The sequence below is a fragment of the Herpailurus yagouaroundi genome, unplaced genomic scaffold (genome assembly GCF_014898765.1).
Source record: "Herpailurus yagouaroundi ecotype Mexico unplaced genomic scaffold, PumYag 140, whole genome shotgun sequence".
Lineage (NCBI taxonomy): Eukaryota > Metazoa > Chordata > Mammalia > Carnivora > Felidae > Herpailurus > Herpailurus yagouaroundi.
The window spans coordinates 58,481,200-58,505,432 of record NW_024412395.1 but is presented as its reverse complement, the minus strand read 5'-3'; the positions used below and the strand labels follow the sequence as shown (position 1 = coordinate 58,505,432).

Genomic DNA, 24,233 nt, shown 5'->3' with positions numbered 1-24,233 from the left:
TGTTTATATGGAAGTTTTGAATAAATTCTACACCTGAAACTAATACTACACTATATGCTAACTAACTGGAATTTAGATAAAAACTTGAAAAAACAGATACACATATTTAGTAAATTGTATAAAACACTGTCAATGTAAGCCATGTTAGACATACAATACAAAATGTAAGATAGAATTTTATTCTTCTGTCTCTTGGGATTTCTCTACTTAAAATTGCTCTTTAATCTCCAATTATTGTAATCATCATTATAAAGATGAAAACTGCTTATTGAATTATTTTAAGCTGTAAGAAAGCTTTAATTGACTTGGATTTATGTCTTTTTGTGTGGCAGGTGGTGAAGTTTACCAAATCCTTTGAACTGATGTCCCCAAAGTGCAGCGCTGATGCTGAGAACAGGTAGGGCTTGTGAGTTTCAGGTTTGTCTTTTGCCCCCTGGTCTTTGGTCCTTGGTGTTGGCAGCATTGTGTAATCCTGTGAGGATAGGAGTTCTTTCTTTAGATCAGCAAATGCAGCCAAATATCATCACTCTTCTATATTTCATGGCTTAAATAAAAACTGTTGCCTATGTATGTCAACTATTCTTCAATAGTAAAAATTTTTAAGAAACTATGGCTGAAAAATACATGTGTATACACTGCAGTATAAAACTGCAAACAAATGAAGTCAAGTTTTAGATATTTCCTAATTACAAAGGCAGCCTAATTTTCTGCTTTATTCTGGCCTTTTGCTTTCTCTCCTTCCCTTTTGTTTGCTTATATTTGGCCAATAATATATCCTTAGGAGAGTGAATCCCGTAATTCATTTTTGTTCCCATTGGTATCTCTGAGGTAAAAGTGAGGGGTGGGGACAGTCAGTGAATTTCTGTTAGCTTTGAACTCCCCTGAACACTAGTTGGGCTGCTACAAAAGAGGATTCTGTTTACTTTGGTCACTTCTAGAAGAAGGGCTAAACAATAGTGAAATTGACCAAAATGCAGAAATGTGGAGAAAGACAAGTAAAGCATTTATATGACAGCATGATGATGATAATGATGATGTTAATACTGATACCAATGCTATGTGCATCACTGAATCACTTCCATTCACTGAGTACTAAGTATGCCAGGTTCTATCTAAAAGTTTTTTTATGCATTTAATCCCCCAAAATAATTCTATGAAGTCAGCATCATTACTCCTGCGTGACAGAGGAGAAAACTAAGGTTCAGCAAGTTTAAGTGACTTATTAAAGGTTCTGTAGGCAATAAGTGGTAGCCACATCCAAGGACAAGGTCACCTAGATAAACCTCTCCTAGCCTCTGAACTTTAACCCCATTGCCACACATAATTTACTGCCTGGTACTTAATCTCATATAGTGAATGTCTGTTGGGTTAATGTTTCCCAAATCTGGCTGATCAGTCAGAATGAAGCTTGGAGAACTTGATAAAAACAATTCTCAGAACCCTCACTGAGAGATTTGATTCAATATGTCACATTTGAAGTCCTAAAGATCTTTAGATGTATTCAAAAGGTTCCCTGGGTACTACCTGCTTCAAGATGTAATATTCAAGGGTAATTTGATTTTATATATCTATTATTGCCTTAAGTTTGGGAAATAGAAATCAGTACATTAAAATCGACACTTCATTTAGTTACTTTAATTTTTATTCAGTGCATGAAATTTAAAAGAGGTCTTTGCTACATACTATATAATTCCATTTATAGGGTGCTCTTGAAAAGGCAATATTATAGAAACAGAAAGCAGACCAGTAGTTTCCAAGAGCTGGAGACGGAGAGAGGGGTTTACTACAAAGGGACAGAGGGGAATTTGGGGATGTGATGGAATTATTCTATATCTTGCTGTGGTGGTGGTTTATGACTGCATTCATCAAAATTTGTAGAACTGTACACTTAATTTTACTGTCTGTAAACTATACCTTAAAAAGGGGGAAAGGGGGCCTTTTGTAATAGGTTTTTGTTTTCATGAAAACATATTTATGTCTGCATCTATATCTCATGTCATCTAATCTACATCTAAAAAAGATAGAGTTACTAATGGTGTACTGAGCAGTTTTCTTTCTTTCTTTCTTTCTTTCTTTCTTTCTTTCTTTCTTTCTTTTTTAATTTTTTAACGTTAATTTATTATTGAGAGACAGAGAGAGATAGAGCAAGGAAGAGGCAGAGAGAGAGGGAGACACAGAATCTGAACCAGGCTGAGCTGTCAGCACAGAGCCCCCAACACGTGGCTCGAACTCACAAACCGCGAGATCATGACCTGAGCCAAAGTCGGACGCTTAACCGACTGAGCCACCCAGGCGCCCCTGAGCAGTTTTCTTAAAATTTTCATGTAAAATAACATGAAATACATTAGAAAAAAATGTGTATTCATACTTACTCCTTTAGCTAGTAATGGCCTCATTAAATTTTCCCTCATATATATATGCGGGGGGGGGAGGTTTATGGAGTTATTAAAACACAAGCTTTGAAATCCTAGTGCTTCGATGTTGTTCTTTTTTATGCTACTGAATGTGTCCTCTTGGCCACTGCAGAGTTAAATATTTCTGATCTTCTGATTATTTTTAATGCTGAAAGAATTTCCATGTCAAAATGAAATGACCCAAGGCCCAGACTGCCCTTGGCTAACTTTCTGATAATAAAGAAAGAAGTGGAGAAAGAAAGGTCAGATTTTCTTTAAAAAGACATTTGAAAAGTGCCTTTGAACTTTGACATTATGAAATAGTACTCTCCATCATTCTATTTGTGGCCTTTAAATTACTGTAGAATCTTCATTTATCTCTGAAGACCTTTTCTGCATTGTCTAGTAATTTCCCTCTTGTAGATGTGGGATCCTTTGGTCATTTATTGGAAGTTAAAGGTATAAAGACAAGTGGCTCTAGCATTTACTTTGCCAGAGGCTGTAGAAGAGTCATTGAAACAGGCTATGAGTCTACAAATCACAGCCTGCTCTCAATACGTTGTAAATCTTTCCTTTAACCTTTCATCACTTAGCGTCTTCACTATAGATAATGTCCATTAGACACCTTAGTCCTCTGGACATCATTCAGAGTTATAATAGAATAACTTTTGAAGATAATGTCTATGACACAATGCAACAGTGTTTCAGGATACTTGTTTAATTCTGATGAATTCTGCCTTAAGGCTTGCTGATTTTTATAGACAGTCCTTGATGACTTCTTTTAAAAACCAATTTTGTTGCTGACTCATCATTTTTACATATTGCCCTGTAGGGCTACCTCCTTTGTCATGGCCCCACTCCTCTTTGTCTTCATGTAACTAATACCAAGTAGTTTCAGAGTTAGAAATGATTTGATCCATTTCTCTCCATGAGGCATGTACCTCGTCTAGGGGCATCCTTGACAACTCCTCCAGTGATAAAATTCACACTCTGTCACCTTGAGCTTTTTAAGCTTATTGAGATTTCTTTTTTTTTTTTTAAGTTTATATATTTATTTTGAGAGAGAGAGTACAAGTAAGGAAGGGGCAGAGAGAGAGGTGGGGGGAGAGAGAGAATTCCAAGCAGGTTCCATGCTCCATGCTGAGTCTGCACCATGAGATCATGACCTGAGCCAAAATCAAGAGTCGGATGTTCAACTGACTGAGCCACCCAGGTGCCCCCCACTGATAGATTTTTTTTTAATTTGATTGATTGACTGATTGATTGATTGATAGAGATTTCTAATTGTTACAAAGGCACTTTGCATTCCTGTGATTTCTACCTATGTGTCCTAAATTTGTCCATTAGAGATAGTTCTTCTTTCACTAGTTTTATTTCTTCATTCAGTAGCCGTATGTTGAATACCTACCCTGTGGTGGGAACTCAGATAGATAGTGGGGCTACAGGAGTTTTTTAAAAACCAGCAGTCTCTGCCTTCAAGGATCTCAAGGCCAATGAATGGGTGTAAGAGTAGCTTAAGAATTTAATATAACCATAAATAGATTTCATCAGGCCTCCATACCATAGCTGTAAATAGAGTCACATTAACAGTGATAATTTTTACTTGCCTGCTTGGTCATTTTTCCCTTGAGTGTAAGACCCAGCCCCTTGCAAAAGCCACTCTTGAAGTAGTTCTGGAAGTCCCCGAGATTTAAACAAACAAAAACAAAACAATTTTATTGCATCATTTTCCCAAGTGTCCACTCCTAAATAGACATAACAGAGCAGCATCTTCTGGGCAGGGGCTTCCTTGCCCCCTCCAGAATTCATTGCACTGTCTCAGATGCACCAGTGGCCTTTTCAAACCTGAGTAAATCTGGGTAATGAGTGTAGAAGTGGGAAGAGGGCTCACTTTCCCTACCATGTGTTATAGTTTGTGGTTTGGCTCCAAACAGTCTTGCATGTACCTCATTTTTTCCAAATCTTTCAGTTACTAAAGCTTTTGTGTGTAGCCCTTATTTCTCCATAGGACTTGGACTTAGTCCATGGGGCCAGGTTTAGGAATTGGAACCCAGATTGATGGCCAGCCACTAAGTTGCTCTCTTGGTTTCCCCACCTTTCTTCCATGTTGGCCACCAGGTTTAGATGCTCAAAACCTCCCCCTCACAGTCCCTTTCTCTCCGTGCACATTATTTTGTGCAAATAAATGCATTTTCATATGCAGATGTATCTCAGTTTAGGTTCTTATGTTCTACTATCAAGTAGACTTGGTGACTGCAAAGCAATTCAGTACTTTCTGTAAAAGGTTTGTGTAAGGTGGCATTTTAATATAGAGGAGGGACACCCAACTCATCTGGGTAAAAATGGAAGCTGATGTTCAGGGAAAGTTCTTGGATGTGGTGAATCTTCAATTAGGTCCTGTAGGGTAATGGTAAGTTAGTGACACAACTAACTTCCAGGAGGAGGAAACATTGTAAACAAAAGCACAGGATCTTTAATTTGGGCTGTGAGCTGTTGTCCTAAAGGTCATCATAATTGATGGTGATGGCCCTTAACTCCTTGTAAGGGCATCCAGCTGCCCAGAATGCCATCTGTTTGGGGCAAGAGTCTTATCAGATCCTTCTGAAATGCTCAAACCCTTTTACCTGGCCTGGAGATTGGCTACATGCTTACTCATAGGGGAGTAATCACAGACAGTGACATTGAGATTTGTGTCTTGAAAAATCATCTGGGCAGTAGAGTGGATGAAGGACTAGAGGAATGGTAAACTAAAGCCACCAGGGGATTAAATCTACTACCTCACCACAGTGGCAATGGTTCAGTACTGGAAGACTGTCATGGATCTGCTGTCCTTATCTTTTCCATGTTAGAAATTGCTAATCTTAGACAATTTTTCTATTTCATGGTCCCCAGACTCTTTGCCACCCTTTTTATTCTCCCATGTATGTGCCCCAGCTTGCCAGAGTCCTTCTTAACATGTTGTTTCCCAGAATGGGACATGACTTTCCAGTTTTTTCCAGAATCAGAACAGATCAGAAAGAGATATGTACCTGGCTTTTTCACAATACAATACTGTTAATGCATTGATTATTTCCAATCACTGATGTTGTCAATGCTGACTTAAAAAAAAAAAAAAAGATCCTATCTGATCCATTCGATGCTCCTCTTCCTCAGATCTCACTATTAGAACCTTTCCTATGAAGCCTAATTTAAGAAGATTTAGTGAATCAACCTGAATAAACTTTCTTGGATCTCTTATCCAACCTTTAAAAACCTCTTTTCTATCCTCAGTGGGAACACGTAGTGTGAATGATCATGTGTACCATAGAAATAGAAAAAGAGGGGTGCCTGGGAGGCTCATTCGACTAAGCATCCGACTCTTGGTTTCAGCTTAGGTCATCATCTCATGGCTTTGTGAGTTCGAGCCCTGCAATTGAGCTCTTTGTTGGCAGCAGAGAGCCTGCTAGGGATTCTCTCTCTCTCTCTCTCTCTCTCTCTCTCTTGCCCCTTCCCTCACTCACGCTGTTTCTGTCTTTTATTTTTTATTTATTTATTTTGAGAGTGATAGCAGAGAGCCTGCTAGGGATTCTCTCTCTCTCTCTCTCTCTCTCTCTCTCTCTCTCTCTCTCGCCCCTCCCCTCACTCATGCTGTTTCTGTCTTTTATTTTATTATTTACTTTGAGATAAATAAATAAATAAAAAAGAAATGGAAAAGAACATTTATGGTCATCTTAACCATATTTGTATTTAGTTTGTATTTAGTTTGAAATATATTTGGCTGGATCCTGTTGATGTTTTCCTAGGTATAAATATGGATGCTGCTTTGGAAATTGCACTTTCACAGCTATGCTACTTAAGGTATTTAAAAAACCCAAAAAGCCAATGTCTAAAATTTCTAGAAGGTAACAACTGACTACAGGGGAATTTTTCACATTTAATGGAGTATAGTGGAAATATTGTTATTTAAAACTGAAGCTCTGTAGCCACTTTTGCCTTCTGAGAATAGGGGAGATGCGGGGACAAAATGTATTTTAGTGGGAAGCAATCCTTTTTTTTTTTTTCAATTTAATCTTTATGCTGTATTTTTTCATTTGTTGTGACTGGAAGGAGAGAAGAAAAATAAAGCTAGAAGTCTTGGAAAAGCTAAAGGGCAAGATCTTTGGTTTAAGGAGCCTTTCAACATTGCAGGTCAGCCTGGAGAGTGGAGAGCTAAAATGTTCTGTTTGAAAAGATGAGGGCAAATGGCAGGCAGAATAATGGCTCCACAAAGATATCCAGTTCCTAATCCATGGAACCTGTGGATATTACACAGCAAAATGGATTTTGCAAGACTGATTAAGACTCTTGAGATGGGGAGAATTATCCTGGATTATCTGAATGGCCCAGTGTGATCCAAAGGGTCCTTATAAATGGAGGAGATGTGAAAACAGAAGCAGAGGTCAGAGTGATGTGGTCTGAGAAAGACTTGACCTGCCATTGCTGGCTTTGAAGATGGAAGAATGGGGCCATGGAGGATGTGGGCAAGGTGTATAGTTGGAAAAGGCAAGGAAATGGATTCTCCCCTAGAGAATGGTACAAATTGTAGGATAATAACTTTGTGCTATTTAAGGCACTTAAGTTTGTGGGAATGTGTTATAATATCAATAGGAAACCAATATAGAGGGTTGAATTTAAAGAGAGTCCAAGAAGAAGAAATTTCAGGAAAAAAATGAAGGAGTAAGGAGAGGCAAACCATGACTTCAAGAATGAAGGAGACTGAGAAACATGGGCAGAGGCTGAAACTTGTGGGGAAAACATGGCCAGTGAGGAATTCCCAAGTATGGGACAGGTAAAAGATTTGTCTATATGTTGTGCTCATTTTTAAAATACACCCACTTTGTCCTTTGCTTACTGTCTTCAGTTGTTACTGGAACTCTGGTGTCTAATCCAAAGTCTCTTATGTTCAGTCACTCTTACCCTACAAAATTAAAAAGTTATACTTTTATAGACCACTTCTGAATATGTAAAGATAGAAAAAATAAGAGATCTTTGAACACTCAGAACTATTTAAGGTTAGAAATTTGCTCTCTTTTAAATGTAATTTCAGTAAAACTTGTTTCCCTAATGCAGTGGGTTGAATAGTGTTGCCTCAAAATTTGTGTCCATCTGGAACCTTAGAATGGGTTGATTAAGGATCTTGAAGTGGAATTTTGCTGGATATGGGGTGGGCAGTAAATCCAATGACTGATGAAGACATAAAGGGACAAAGGAGAGAAATCCATGTGAAGACAGAAGCTGAGACTGGAATGATATATACAAGTCTAGGAACACTTGTTCCTGGAAAAAGCAAGGAAAGATTCTCCCCTTGAGCCTTTGGAGGGAAGATGACCCTGCCAATACCTTGATTTGGGTCTTCTGGCCTCCAGAATTGTGAGAGAATAAACTTCTGTTGGAAACCATCAAGTTTGTAACAATCTGTTATGGCAGCCCTAGGACACTAATACACTAATTAAATGAGGAAGATGAAATAATGGCTAGTAAATGTCTCTTCTAGTAACAAAGTTCTGGGAGGCTATGAGTCTATGAATCAACTGTTGTGCATTATAGTGATTTTTTTTATCAATTAAGGAAAGAGAACTAACTTATTGAAAGACTCATATGTCACATTTGTGTTGTTTAAGTTAATTTCATGAATGCCCAATGAATTAGACTTTATTGTTCTCATTTTACAAATGAGGAACCTAAGGCTCAGAGAGGTTAAGTAATTTGCACACATTTGCAGGTTACTAAGTGTTGGATTTTTTAGTGTGAGAGTAATGCTACTGGCAGTGCTCCCTGCCTTCCTGCAGGCTTCTGTCTGGAAGAAATTCTCTTGGCCATCTAATGCTCACTCTACTAAGACCAAGGCCCTAATTGGGTTTAGATGTTGTTTAATATATCTTTAACAAGATTATACTATGATCTGGCATTGAAATAAACAGTTACTGTTTCAAAGAAAAACAAGGAAACAAGAAATGGAGTGTAAATTTGATATTAGTGATGAAAATGTTTATTGTTGGGAAACTGGACACAAGTCTAGATGTTCTTGCAAAGCAACAACTGAAGAAACTCATAAGGAGGTGAAGTGAAGCTATGTTTTGTTACTGAAATGCATACTGAAGGATCACTTATCAATGCCAAGTCATGCAACTGAAGACAAGAAAAATTGCCAAAGCATTCACAATAAATTAGTACAATAAGAGGCTGGTGTAACCAACTTCATGAATGATGTGAGGCTGTTCTTTATTAAAAGCTTGCAATGTTTTGGAAGCTGTTGAATTTCCAGGGACAAGTGATTCAATTAAAGACAAAAGGAAACTATGAACTTAGTCAAATAGAAAATGCTAAGAAAATCCCTGTGTCATTTGACATGCCTGTCAATGCCAACAGTGCTAAAATAATCAACATCAAGAACAAAGATTACAGGGGTGCCTGGGTGGCCCTGTTGGTTAAGCATCCAACCCTTGATTTAGGCTGAGGTCATAATCTCATGGTTTGTGAGACTGAGCCCCACGTCAGGCTGTGTGCTGAGAACACAGAGCCTACTTAAGATTCTCTCTCTGCCCTTCCCCCACTCACTCTCTCTCTCTCTCCCTTTCTCTCTGCCTCTATCTCTCTGTTTATCTCTCTGTCTCTCTCTCAAAATAAATAAAAAACTTTTTTTAAAAAGTACATATATTATAAAATATAGCATTTCAACATGATGCCATGTGTAATGTCAAATGGTTAAAACTTGCCACCATATTTAATTTTAAACAATAAAATCAAACTAAATGTGGGAAACAGAATTCCCGGGCCCTCACCTTCAGTTGTCATATCCATAAATATGTTACATTACGTGGCCAAAGAAACTTGCATTTGTAATCAATTGACATTAAAATGGGGAGCTTATTCTGGATTATCTAGCTGGCCCAGTCTCCTCATGCTTGTGAGCTCTTAAAAACTTAAGAGCTTTCTCCCAGTTGAGGACAGAAAGGGAAGCCAGAGAGATGTAGCAGATAGGGAAAGTCAGAGGTTTAAAGCACAAGTAGGGGTTGACACATATTGCTGGCTTAATTATAGAAGGGGCCATATGGCAGCTGAGCTGATGAATGAGCAACGTACAGCCATGTACAATAGAAGACCAGGAGCCCAAATAACCTTCCAAGTTATGTTAGGTCTTGATGCAGTTTTATTTTTTAATTTAATCTAATTTATCTTTTAAAATTTATTTATTTATCTTGAGAGAGACAGAGAGAGGGAGAGAGAGAATCCCAAGCATGCTCTGCACTGTCAGTGCAGAGCCCAATGTGGGGCTCAAACTCACGAACCATAAGATCATGCATGACCTGAGCCAAAACCTAGAGTCAGACATTTAACTGACTGAGCCACCCAGGCGCCCCTTGATGCTGTTTTAGACATGTAGGCGCACAGTTAAAGAAGTGCTGGTGGTATGGCTGGACAACAACAACCCCTTAAAATTTCTGTCTACACACCAACTAGAGATCACTTCAGGAAAGAATATCAGTCTGGTTTGGCTAAAAACTTTCCCAGGGACACTTCTTACTAAGTTCAATAGAACAGCAGCAGCAAAACTTGTAGGAGGGTGCTGGCAGTTTGGAAGAGAGTCCTGGAGATAGTAGTAGAGCACTCTTCTAGTAGATGCTGCATCCTCAGTATCCTGATAGCTCAGAGGATGATAACTGCAAACACCGATGACTCCATATTGAAAAGTGATTCAGAAGAGTGACACTGAGTTTGAAGAAATTTTAGAAATGTCTTAGGCAATTTATTTTGCTTACAAATTTTCCTTTTATACATAATCAATTTGTATAGTTTAAATTTTCCTTCACAAATGGTATATGATAAAATTTATGTCTAATCTGAAATAAATAATTTTAAAATAAGGTTCAAATATTGTAAGTGATAAGAACAAATTGCCTCAGCATTTTTTTTCTCTTTTTTCGCTGTTCAAAAATAATAGTGCATGTTACATTCCATGGTATTGTAGAGTCCATGAAATAATATGACCCTTCCACACATTGTTTCTCCTGTGGCTTTTCTGCCTGTCAGCTCATTTACACCTTCTGTCCCCTGAGGGTACATATATCTCAACTTTGAGAAGCACCTTAGGGGACCTTTAGGGTTTCTTTCAGTTTTTAGATTGGACAGCCCTATGATTCTTCTCAAAGTTAGTTTTCTGCATTGCATTTTTTAGGTCAGAATGTTGAAACTTACGTTTCAATGCCTTATTGATTTTTTTTCCTTTCCTTGCAATTCTGTGTGGAATCTAGTTTTGCCAGCAAATTACTCTTTCCAGCAGTGGTTTGTAACCATTCCTCATCTCTCTGTAAGTCTTTCCTTTAGGCTTCTAGCCCCTATGGCCCAAATTTGGGCATTTTTTAAAGGGGAACGGACTTCTATGATATGTGACTGTAATGAGACAAAAGTACCAGATGAGCTCTCAAATTGCTTCATGAGTCTGTAAATAAGATTCCCAGAGATGTTCTTTACTTTTGTCCAGCAGCAATGGTATATTCAGGAATAAATGTGGAATAGACCATATTAGCCTGGAGAGACTAAAGTATGATGAGGGAGGATTTTGTTTATTCACTTTATTGTGATTACACCCTGCAATCATATTGTACATGTTATAACCCTGAGATGTACTTGGCCAAGGCAAGATGATCTCTAGCACCTAACCAGATTATGAATATGATTCTGGGCTTATGCTTCCAGAAAGTATGATGTAAGTCACCTTCATTTGGACATTGCCACTCAGCCCTGATGAGCCATTTGGGAATCAGAAATTCTGTCCGTACCTTGGAGAAAGTTGCTAAATGTCTTCACCATGAATCCTAACTGTGTGAGTTTCTTTGGTTATCCTTTAGATGGTGACTTTCAACCTTTTTTGAAAACAAAAGATAGCCAGATCTACTTAATGTATATAAATATACACAAAAAAATGCACACATGCTTATTAAAAGCAAGTTTTATGAAACTCTACTTACCTTTACTATGTATGTATATTCTGATATATTCTATTCTTTAAAAAGCAAAAAACAAAAAAACTGCTGTCCTAATGTACAAAATTAATTTCATGATTCACTACTTTGTTGTGACCCACAGTTTGAGAAACAGTTTTAGACTCATAAGCCTTGTCTGATTTATACATGTAGTGTGTGTGGCCTCAGTCAAATGCCTATATTTGTTACTTTTTAATATGGTGGTTGTATGAAATATATTTCCCAAACATTCCAGAACTTTTTCACTCAAATATATGTTGTGCTTCAAATTTGGCACCTTGGGGAGTGTTATGTTTGTGTAAGTTTTTTATACCACTATTTAGGGCAAGTGAATGAAATGTGTTACATAATCTGTTGATAAGGTTGACCATCATTGAGCACTTTGAATATGTTATTCAACAGCCTTCTGGCCTCCATGGTTTCTGAACAGAAGCTATTAATCATATTGAAAATCACTTGTATGTGATGAATCACATCTCTTTTGTTGCTTTCAAGATGCTTTCTTTGTCATTGGCTTTCAACAGTTTAGTCAGGATGTGTCTATGTGTGGGTCCCTTTGAGTTTATCCTGCTTAGAATTTGTTGAACTTCTGGAATGTATACATTAATATTTGTTTTAATCAAATGTGGGAAGTTTTTAGCCATTATTTCTTCAAATTTCTTCAAATATTCTTTCTGCCCCTTTTCCTCTCTCCTGTCTTTTGGACACTCCCATTATGTATATGTCCATATGCTTGATGGTGTCTCACATGTCTCCGAGACATTCAATTTCTTTCATTCTTTGTCTTTCTGTTTCTCAAATAAGATATTCTTGATTAACCTATCTTCCAGTTTGGTAATTATTTCTCCTGGCTTTTCAACCCTTCTGTTGAACCCTCTTAGCGAATTTTTCATTCCAGTTATTGTAGTTTTCAGTTCTAGAACTTAAATTTTTGGTTCTTTTTAATAATTTCCAACTCTTTTTTGATATTCTGTATTTGGTGAGACATTGTTCTCATATTTTCCTTTAGTTCTTTAGATTTAGTTCTCTTTGTTATTTTGAATATATTTATAATAGCTCAATTAAAGTCTTTGTCTAGTAAGTCCATCATCTGGGCTTACTCAGGGACAGTTTCTGTTGATTGCTTTTTTCCTGCGTACTTCCCTGTTTCTTTGTATGTCTCAAGTTTTTTGTTGTTGTTGAAAACTGAATATTTTAAGTAATATGGTGTGGAAACTCTGGAGATCAGATCCACTTACCATTCACTTTGTTGTTTCTATTTGTTGCTCTTACTGTCGCTGCTGCTATTTGTTGTTTAGTGACTTTCCTGAACTATTTTTTGTTATGTTTGGCAACTGAATTCTCTGCTTGGTTAGCTTGTTGTGAACTCATGACTAGACACAGATTTCCTTAAAAGCCTTGAACCAGTAAATCTTCCAGCCTCGCTGAGGAAATCTGTATGCATGTGGGTGATATCTTCAATTTTCTGACAGGAAGTTTATGTAGCTTTCACTTTCTGCTTACACAGAGCTTCAAGGTCAGCCAGAGATAAGGGATTAGGGCCTTCTTGGGGTCTTTCCTGGGCACACATACAACTCTGCAAATGAGTGAGCCCTTCTAGATTTCGAGGAATATGTCAGAGCTTTTCAAAACCCCTCTAGGAATATCTCATTTCCATGCTTCTTTTTTTCTTAAATTTTTTTAACGTTTATTCATTTTTGAGAGACAGGCAAAGCATGAGCAGGGAAGGGGCAGAGAGAGGGAGACACAGAATCTGAAGCAGGCTCCAGGCTCTAAGCTGTCAGCACAGAGCCCGACATGGGGCTTGAACTCATGAACTGTGAGATCATGACCTGAGCCAAAGTCGGACACTCAACTGACTGAGCCACCCAGGCACTCTATCCATGCTTCTTTTAAGTTTTCTGGTCCACTTCTTGTTAGCTGCAACTGTTATCCCTGCCTACAGCAGTTGTAGTGTTAAACAATTGCTGCTGGGTTTTTTCCACAAATGCCCCAGAGGTGAAGGCTGTTCTCAGTGAGCAAGCCCCAAGTCAGTTCAAATAAAGACAAACTCTGTGAGTGAAGGTTTCCAATGGAGCTGCCAAACAGGTCAAATAATGACAATTCTCTGAGGATAGGACTTTTAGGGAGCTCTCAAACTTCCTTCTCTGCCAGCCGGTGCTAGGATTCTGACTCTCACAACTCACGTGATAATGTGACTGTTGGTTTTCCTGGCTACCCTAGAGTTGGGGAGTGGAAGATGGGAGTAAAGTCAGTTAAAATGCCCCAAAACTTGCTGTCCTTACAGAGGTTCAACTGTTTTTCTTGAATAAACACTCCTCAGATTTTTGCAAGTCTTTTCCTTAATTGCCAGAGTTCTCAAAATGTTTATTTTGACAATGTTTGCTAGTGTTCTCACTGCTTTTATGTGGAGGAACAAATTGTCAGTGGTCCTTAATCTGCCAATTTGGAAGGCTGTCCTCTTCTTTTTACCTTCTTTTAAATCTCTGTTACCTACAGTGATAGGGAATGGTAGAGAAATTCACACAATGGTGTAAGACAGAACATTTCCATAGTATGTGATGAATATGAATATATTGTTTTCCTGCTTTCTTCTTTATGGATTTTCCTTCTTCTCTGCTAGAAAGCATGTGCCAGGAAGCCTGTAATAGGTGTTTTGCATAAATAAGAATATGATACCTATTCTGAATTCAAGAAAATGAAGAAAAATTAAAATGTTAAATTTTAACATTTAAAATGTTAAAAACTAAAACAGAACCACCAGTCATCCTGGAACAGAAGCAAGATTTGGTTTGATTGTTCTTGCTGTATAACTAACTTCCTTTAATATAAGAACCTTAGGGCATTCTTCTTTAGTATCTACTGTCTAGCAAATTCGGGGCTGCTGAACCTCATCATGCCAATATTTAATGTTGCTAATTGAAGAAGAAAGATGCAGATAACCCAGGAGGCTCATTTTTATCCCCTTTCTGTTGTTTAGTGAGGAGATGTCTCAGCCTATCTGAGTTAAGCTCAGTTGAAGACAAGACTGGTACCAGAGACTGAACTCTGAGGCTCTCTCTTGGTATCAAGACCAGTTCTTTACCATGAAGTTCTATTATTACAGAATCAGCTATATATTTCCTGCTTCCTTTCTCTAAAAATATGCAGAGTGTTATGAGATTAAAGTGTTTCCTCTGAAACACTTTATGCCTGACCTCAGCATACCTCTCAGGGAGCCATGTCACTTTGATACCTCTGGGCTTGCATGTTTCCCCCTCAAAAATCCTATTTTATAAATACCCTCCATGACCCTAGTCTTGTATGTGTCCATGCACCATTTGCATGATGCTAATTATAAGAATTAAGTATCAGTGAAAGAGAGGAAACATTTGTAATGAAGTTGTGTATCTTCCAAAATCTTAAGAAAGTCAAGGACACATATTTCTCAAGTATCTAGCCTTTACCTCTTAAACATATGTAACTTCTGTCTTTTCTTTTTCCTGCCTTCGAACATGAAGATTCAAATAAAAGACAAACCCTATCATTACCCCTGTTTATTTTGGACCAATGGGCTTGTCACTCTAGTAAAACTGTCACAGAGGAGAATAAAAGCTATACAAATGTTCCATGAACAACAAGGCACATGAATAAGTACTGAGATCAAGCATAATAGAGTAACTTATGTAGGTCAGCTGTCTCTTAGATTGATGCTACGCAGTAAACAGAATTTTGGCAACTTGAAAGCCTTAACGATTGGTTTTTATGTTTGACTCACTTACTTTTGTATGTCTGTTATTTAACGTTCTTGAGTTAATATTTTAACACATTGAGTCCACTTCTCCTTTCTTGCCATGCAGACATTTGCCCGGGACTTGTTGGGAAGTTATGCCCTCAAAGATGGAAGAGCAGATAGATGGTTGGCCACAGCTCCCCTACAGAGAAATGTGATGGGGCTACTTGAAACATCTAGCGGGATAGGATTGTTAACTGTTAGTTCTATTATCAACAATTTTGCTGTTTTCTCTTCGGCAAGTCTCCATATATGACAATGATGACACAGTCAAAAACAGTTAACATCTCCCCTGACCCAGGAAAGAAGCAGTTAAATAAACAGGGCATGTCTCACCTTGATGTATTTAATAAAACACTATCACAAAGAAAAATCTATGTGAGAGAAGAAATTGATATTTATTGAGAGCTTTTTGTGTGCCATGCATTCTTCAACATTACATTATTGTATCCTTAAACCATCTCTGTAAAATGAGTTTTATTTCCTCTATTTTCCATTATGGAAACTAAGAGTCATTAAAATTTTATCTGTAGTCTTACAACTATGAAATGTTAGACCAAGATATGAAAACCCCCCTCCAGATTTGCTTGGCTGTGAAACCAAGCAGTTGTCACTATACGATGCTAAATTGTAGACATCAGCCACTCACAGTGATGCCATCTGACACCCATCCAAGAGTCACAAGACTCTTCCCCAAAGTGACACCAACTCCTGGGGGTGATAAATTTCATCATTCTAATTGTACAACTTGAAGAAATGAAAGAAAATGTACTCTTTGGTTACCATGTCTTAATTTCTAATAACTGGGGAATGCCTAAAATGAGAGAAATGGGAGTGTGATGAAGTGTCCTTAGGCAAGACCATAAATGTAAGTCCATTAGCAGGTCACGATAAGCTTCAGGGACTTCTGCAACTTAGAGCATCTTCCTCTCCTGCCACACTGCGAGAATTGACAGGCTAACTCTGCTTGCTAATTACACTCTCCCCCACTACTTTTTGTGACTAAAAGGTTTGTTTGGTAACCTTCAAAGATACACTGAAGCCAGTAGGGGATTATTCATGTCCCAGTTCTGGGTTTTCAAGACTCTCCTGCTGGGGTGCTAGCTTTGAGTCCCACTGGTATTGACTTAGTTCCTTAATCTCCTAATTGAAAGACAACTTCAAATAATGTTGCAGAGCTCGAGGCTTCAGGAAGGACCCAGGGTTAGATAGATTTACCTGAAAAGAAAAAGTAAGGAATGGAGTTTCTCTTTGAGATCCAAAGTTCAGAACGACCTCTAGCCTGTGAAGCAAAATGGCAAATAGTACCAGGCATGACCTACAGATCAAAAATCAATTTTTGTTTGCAAAACATAAAAAAGAAATATCTGTCCTAAAGAGTTCTTGGAATTCCTGCCTCTTCGCCTTTCTGAATCCTGCCCCCACTGGATAATACTCAAGGTATCAGAGGGCAATTGTCAATCCCTTGACAATGAGAAAATAGACTGTGTCTATGTTGAAACATTCTGCTCCTAATATATATTTTTAGTTATATATTTAGTGATATATTTTTAGTTTATGGTCACAGTTTTCATTAATCATTGATAGCACGTCAAGGAGAATGTATTAGTGTAGTCTTGAAAATGTTAAATTTGAGGTGCCTGGAGATGACCTTGAAGAAGTGTCCAGAAAATGCTTGGATATGTATGTAGGGATGTCAGGATTCATTGGGCTGCTGGTGTAGATTCGAAGATCATCAGTATATATTTGGTTGTGGATACAAAGTATGTGCATGGAACCACACAGTATATGTGTTGGCCTCTGCCACTGTAGCCTTGGTGATCACTTCCACCATGTATCCTAAGTTTTAGCTCTAATATTTATCATATCAATACAGAAAACCTCACACTTCTAAAGCTTTCCTCATGCTATGGTTTTGTCTGGATTCTTTTTACCCTCTTCCTCTTCCAGATGACCTTTTACTTCAAAAACTAGCTTAGACCAACTTCCTTTTGGGAAGTGATTTTCCAAATACCATTCCCAACGCAAACAAAACTGATCCTTCTTTTTCTCAGGTCTGGTAATGTTCTGTGTATTTTTCCTTTGGGGCATTTATCACAAACCATTGTCATTGTTTGTGAGCTCCCCAAAGGTGTGACCCCTTTAGCTTCTTCCTATAACCTCTTTCTGTTTATGTAGGGGCAGTACTGAGCTGACCATCCATATGCAGATGGGTTCCCACTGCCAACTTCTTTAAGCAAAAAGGAAAAGACTCTTATGGGTATGTTCAGGCGAGACTTGCCCCAGAATTGTCCAGCACTTAGTAGGGTCCCAGCCCATGGTCATTCTTGAAAGAGCAAAGTCTTGGGAGTCTCTAGTGAAGGTTAAACTCTAGTGTTGAGAACAAAAATGTCAATACAGATACAGTCTAATGATTAACATTATTTTATTCAGATATTTTGTCTTCTACTTTAGAGACTCCTTTTGAGAATTAATTCTGAAAAATAGTCTTGAGTTATTTTCATATAATTTTCCGTGTTTGAATCTTTGGCCAAGATAGGTTTTTTAGACAAGTGAAGATGGTGAAGTTACTTGTCTAGGGGTATTTTATTTTGTCTTGTTTTGTTTTACTTGTATTGATTTGCCTCCTCCACTACCCTTCAACCTGTTATCCTGAGGTTTATATCTACCTCACTGGCCCTCACTTAGGAGCAGCCGCATTTCAGGAATTATGTGTTTTCTATAATAGGGCAGTTCTCTTTTATCCTTCCGTAGTCAATATTTGAGCTCATGAAGCTCTCTTTGAAGTCAGTGGGAGTCTCATATTTGGAAGCAAGATACCACTGGGCAAGAAGACTAAACTGCATCCCTTGGCAGGAAACTCACTTAAAAGCCTGCATCTTCCTATGCACCTGGTTCTAGAAAAATACAAGTAAAGGACCTCTTTACAATTTTCCTGTTATTTTAAACAAATTTTGATCTTAGGGAGGTCTACTTTTTTAAAGAGCTAAAATGAGCTTAGTGGTTAATTTTTACCTTTTAAGGAAGTTTCACTGAAGTTAGGTGATAACCTAGGTATTTATTTTCTTTTCTAAGACTCTTATTTCAAAGACTTGTTTTGTCTGCTGTTTTTTTTTCTTTAAGTCAGAATTTATTTTAACATCCCCACCAAAGGAGTCAAACTAGTGTTATGACTTGCATACCAGAAGCTATTAAACACGGACAGATATTAAAACAAACAAACTTTGTAAATATTTTAATGGTCTATCAAAACTTTTGATTTTTCAAGAACAAATGAATGTCATATAGAATTTTAAGACATTTTTCCTCTCTCTGTGGTGCACTGGTTGGTGCGCAGTAAATGTCTTGGCAAAATATTTGCAAATCCACCGACAGTCACACCAGACATCCACTTGCATGAGATGATCAATAAGTGTCTTTTTCTCTTTGCCAAAAGAAGGGTCATCCCAGCCCTATTCCCTGCCTATACAGAGAAGGGTATGGGCAGAAACTAAAGGGACTGTCCAATGAGAAAACTTGTGACAGTGTAGACATAAGCAGTATGGCTTTAGGACCTAAGGGCCTAAATGCTATCAGAGCTTGGGGGAGAGGATTCCTTCTTCACTCCATGAAGCTTTAGTACCCTCAAGTGTCTGGCTTCCCTTAAGTGGCTTCCAAGGCTTTGACAAGGGGCCTTGAGTGAAAGAATAAGTCTCCTTAGAGACTAGGAGTAGGGAGAGGACTAGGAGGTGTCTGTGGTCTTACAGTTACTCACATGGCAGCTAAGATCCACTGAACTGGCATGATCTCATTTGCACCCACAAACTACAGAGTAATCAAATTATTGATGTATTTGTAAACTGCAGTAATTCTCCTTATCTTGGTCCTGGACCAAATTGAAAATCTTAGTGCTGGATTTGTTGGCCTTTGATATCTCTGGTCACATCAGGGGGCCCTATAAAATTGGTCAATTCAATTTTGGATATTAATTTAAGCTTCCAACAACCTATTAAAAAAATAAGACCTGTTACGGACGCCTGGGTGGCTCAGTCGGTTGAGCGTCCGACTTCAGTTCAGGTCATGATCTCACGGTTCGTGAGTTCAGACCCCGCATCGGGCTCTGTGCTGACAGCTCAGAGCCTGGAGCCTGCTTCCGGTTCTGTGTCTCCCTCTGTCTCTGCTCCTCCCCCACACGTGCTCTGTCTCTCTCTGCCTCTCAAAAATAAAGAAAATGAATTAAAAAATTAAAAAAAAAATAAGACCTGTTAGAAACTACCAACCTTGACTCTTCTCGGGGGGAACAGGATCTGGAACAAAGGTGATGGTCATCCCACCTCTATCCTGCTCAGATCCCATGTATAAGACTATTCTAGACTGTATTTCATACTCCAAAGGGCAATTAATCTGCAGGGATATACCTAGGGCTGGGATAGTGAGAATAAGGAAGGCATGCCAGAGCAGGAGTACCTGAAGGAATTGGAGCTGGTTGGAAAAGAATGATCTTAGGTGGAAGACTGGGGAACATGTTATTATTGCCAGATATTTCAAGGGCTGTCAGGTAATGAGATCCATGATCTACAAACCATGGGACTGGGAACAAAGGATGATTATTAGAAAGTAAATTGAGCTGCCACAAAATGGAATGGAATATTTTTATAGGTAATGAGTTCCTGGTCATGAAAGGTAATCAATTTAATATTAGCTGTCCATTTGTCGGAAAGATTGAAATGAGACCATTGTCAGCCCATACAGCATCTCTGTGAAAATAGAAAAAGTACTTCCTTTAGATGGATGCAGTTCAAAGCCAACATGCACAACTAGGCTAGATGACACTCTCCATTCATTCCTTGTACAGGGCCCCCCCACGCAGGGCAGAACCTGCATTAGCACACATGGCTGTGTCCATCTTACCATGTTCTGCTCCAACAGAAATCAGTCGAAGGAAAGGAAACCACACAAAATAAAAGGACCTGCATAAATCAGAAGGAGTTGACCCACAGGACCTTTATGAAAGAACTGATCCTCTAAGCTAAATGTGTCCCTCAAGAAAAAGAAACAACTTGAGCCCTTTCCTTTATGATTAAATTCACAATACCCAGTTGCTGAAGTGTACAAAGGGTACTGTCACATGCAGAATTTACTCTAGAAGTTGCTAAAAAGTTGATACTTTAAAAAGACTGTTTACTATGGGCTAGATAGTATGTTAAACACTTGTGTAAATTATTACCTTAATCTGAGCAATAACTAAGTAGGAGTATTATACCCATTTTACAGATGAAGTGTAAGTAACTTGTCTGAGATCACTGCCTAGGAAGTAGCAAAATAGGTATCAGATATATCTAATCTAAAATCAGGTATCAGACATACCTAATCTAAAATTAGATATATCTGATCTAAAATTCATGGTCTTACTCATAAAACAGAAATCATCTTTAAAAAAAAAGCAAGTTTGGGGCACCTGGGTGGCTCAGTCAGTTAAGTGTCAGACTTCGGTTCATGAGTTAGGTCATAATCTCACGGTTCATGAGTTAGAGCCCCGTGTTGGTCTCTGTGCTGACAGTTCAGAGCCTGGAGCCTGCTTCAGATTCTGTGTCTCCTTTGTCTCTGCCCTTCTCCTGCCCATGCTCTGTCTCAATCTCTCTCTCAAAAATAAATAAACATTAAAAAAATTTTTTAATAAATCTTAAAAAGCAAGGTTTTGAGAGCTCTAACTCAACATCATGATTCTGTATTACAGTAAAAACTTAAGATTTGGAAGGTTGATTTGGAAGGTTGAATTGGTGTAAAAGCCAGAATGTGATATAATTACTGAGTGACAATCATCCTTCCTGACTGTCTCTCTGAGCCCTGCACCTTAGTTTATTCTGTCGCCCTGCACCTCAGTTTATGTACCTGTGTAACATTAAACTGAAGAAATGGAGAGGTGGTTTTCAGAAAATCTGTTCGCACTGTTGCAGCTATAGGTTGATTAAAATCTCCCCTCCCCTCTGGAGCCTTAGTTCGATTATAGCGGCTGAGGTGGTTTCTTCCTCCCTTCACTTATTTTGCATTTCTTTTGCATTTATGACTGGTACAATTGACTTGGCAACTAGTCGACACAGCCATGTGACAAATTTGTCATTTGAAATTTGTGGGTTTAGGGGCACCTGGGTGGCTCAGTCGGTTAAGCGTCCGACTTCAGCTCAGGTCACGATCTCGCGGTCCGTGGGTTCGAGCCCCACATCGGGCTCTGAGCTGATGGCTCAGAGCCTGGAGCCTGCTTCTGATTCTGTGTCTTCCTCTCTCTCTGCCCCTGCCCCGTTCATGCTCTGTCTCTCTCTGTCTCAAAAATAAATAAATGTTAAAAAAAATAATAAAAAATAAATTAAAAAAAAAGAAATTTGTGGGTTTAAAACAAAATTTTTTAAATGTTTATTTATATTTGAGAGAGAGAGAAAGAGAGAGAGAGTGTGAGTGCGGGAGGATCAGAGAGAGTGAGACACAGAATCCGAAGTGGGCTCCAGGCTCTGAGCTGTCAGCACAGAGCCCAACGTGGGCCTTGAACCCAGGATCCATGAGATGAGCGGAGCCAAAGTCGGACACTTAACCAGCTGAGACACCCGGGCGCCCCTGTCATTTGAAATTTGAACTGGGCATTTAAATTGTGCATTGTGCAAATGTCAGTATGTTTATTTCTCATTTCCCCAAGTAGATGGCAACCTCTGTAAGGCAGAGACCATAGTTTATATTTTCTAGAAACCACCTCAACTTTGTTTATGCAGAGTGCCTTGCACAGAATTGACCCATTTACATTGTCTTACAATTTTATTTTATTCTTTAAAATGCTTATTTATTTTTGAGAGAGAGAGAGTGGGGAAGGGCGGAGAGAGTCTGCTGTGCTGACAGCAGAAAGTCCGATGAGGGACTCCAACTCATGAACCATGAGATTATGATCTGAGCCAAAGTCGGATGCTTAACCAACTGAGCTACCCAGGCGCCCCTGACCTACAATTTTAAATGTTTGTTTGTTTATTTATTTATGTATTTATTTATTTATTTATTTAGAGAGGGAAAGCGTGAGTGGTAGAGGGGCAGAGAAAGGGGGAGAGAATCCCAAACGAGCTCCATGCCTGGGGCTTGATCTCACAAACCATGAGATCACGACCTGAGCCAAAATCCAGAGTCAGATGCTGAACCAACTGAGCCACCCAGACACCCCACGTTGTCCTATAATTTTAGAGTGATTGCAATACATATGCAGCCCAAACTAACCCCAGTTCTAAGCATGTTTTAGGTTTAGGATGAGTCTTTCAGGAGCCCCTGCTCAGTAAGTTTTCAACATCTTCCTTGGGAATTTTGTTAAGCAGTGACCTACAGCTCTGGATGATCAAATCCAATGTCTTTTCCTCCCTCTTCCTTTGACTGCATGTAGTCTCAGACTCAAGTGTTTATGATCTGCAGTGTCTCCTTTAAACTCCCCGTGATGCTGACTGCCACCCCCTTCTTTTCTTTAGGTGACAACCTACTATTCTTGCTCAACTCCTACCCATTGACTCCTTCCCTGAGAGGCGACAGGATAAACAGAATAATCTGAGGCTCTGTAGTCATGCTTAGCTGAAAATTCTATCTCCACTTAGGAAAATTATTTAGCATCTCTGAACCTCAGTTTTCTGATCTGTAAAATGTAGAGAATTGTACCCATCTCATAGATTTATGTGAAAACAAAACAAATTAATTAGGTAAAGCATCCAGCCAGGCCGTTAGCCTACTCGGGTGATGATAAATTTGCTTTCCTCCTTTTTCTTTCTTCTCTCTCCCCTCCACCTTTATTACTGCCTCTCTTCTTCTTCCTTCCCCTAGATACAGATTTTCCCGCATATTCTCTCCCTGGTCAATCTCATCCATTGTATTCTCCTCGAAGATAATCCCAACTCTATAGTATTTCCAGTCCTGAGGATCTTATATGGGTTTTGTTCCTGGAGTTTCAACAATGAGTAACATGTTGCAGGTTCACAAAAGGTCTGTTATTGTTCCCCATCTCCCACTTCTCAAACCAACTCACTTCTAATAGTGCCACAGACACACACAAGCAGAACGTAAGCCAAGCTGTCTGCCCACCAAGCCCTGCGGAGTCTTCTGCAGGATCTCCTGAGGGGCCAGCATCATCACCTCCCATTGGCACAACTTCGCTGGTCTACCTTCCATCTCTCTCAGTCAGTTTTTCTTGCTCCTTGTTTAAGCTTCCTGGATTAAGCTTCCTGAAGCTTTCTGAAGTCACATCTCAAATCATGTCACTTCCCTGCTCAGTACTCTCCAACAGCTTGCCATTGCCTGTGACTAAGTTTGAAGCCCGTTGGTCAAAGCCTCCACCTTTAAGCCCTGACCTGTTCATTTAAGGGATTACTCAGTGTTACTGTACTTACTGTACTCTTTTCCCTTCGTATCTTTCTTCTTGCTGTTTCCTCCTCCTCGGGCGCTTTCCTCCTCACCACCCCAGTCCCTCCTTGCTGAACTCACTTGCCCATCCTGAAAGACCCAGCTTACAGGTTTTCACACTTGATGAAACTGGTTCCTTCCTTAGAGCATTCACCACTGGCCCCTTTGCCTGCCCCAACCATTCTTCTCTCTGGTTCTTCTGTGGCTCATCCCCAGGGTCCCATTGCACCCCTTCTGCCCAGGGCACTCCAGGTCAGCACTTTCCACACTATTTTATCACAGAACGCTTTTAAAAACTGTAGAATGGAATAAAGTACCCAGATAGTTCAGAGTGAGTTCATAGACCAACTAATCGCTGTAAGAAATGAGAAGCATTCAGTCACACACTTTTATAAACTTAGAAATGGCTTCATTAAGTTGGAACCTCATATCAGGTACATTATCATGTTTCCTCCTATATTTTGTTTTCATTGCAGCACAACATAAAATTTCCCTTCTCACAGGTATAATAGAGCAAAGAAAATAAAACATGGACTTTGTTGATGCTCCTTTGTTTGTTTTAGGAAATAAGAGCTTCATCTTATCTTTGAAGTCCTCAGTCTTTTCGTTTCTTTGATTTAGGCACCATATGAGAAATATAAGACCCAGCTTTTCTTTTTAAAATTTTTTTTT

General features: G+C 38.9%; 1 protein-coding gene across 3 annotated transcripts in view; it reads left to right on the top strand.

Moving 5' to 3' along the window:
- PDE11A (phosphodiesterase 11A) overlaps window positions 1–24,233 on the top strand; it is a 378,310-nt gene that overhangs the window by 164,709 nt on the left and 189,368 nt on the right. For all 3 annotated transcript variants that reach the window (XR_005790395.1, XM_040475481.1, XM_040475482.1), the window contains exon 5: window positions 333–397. Coding sequence is in view for 2 of the 3 variants with exons in the window: in XM_040475481.1 (XP_040331415.1) it covers window positions 333–397 (65 nt within the window). In the remaining variant the exon portion in view is untranslated. The remainder of the gene's footprint in view (window positions 1–332; window positions 398–24,233) is intronic.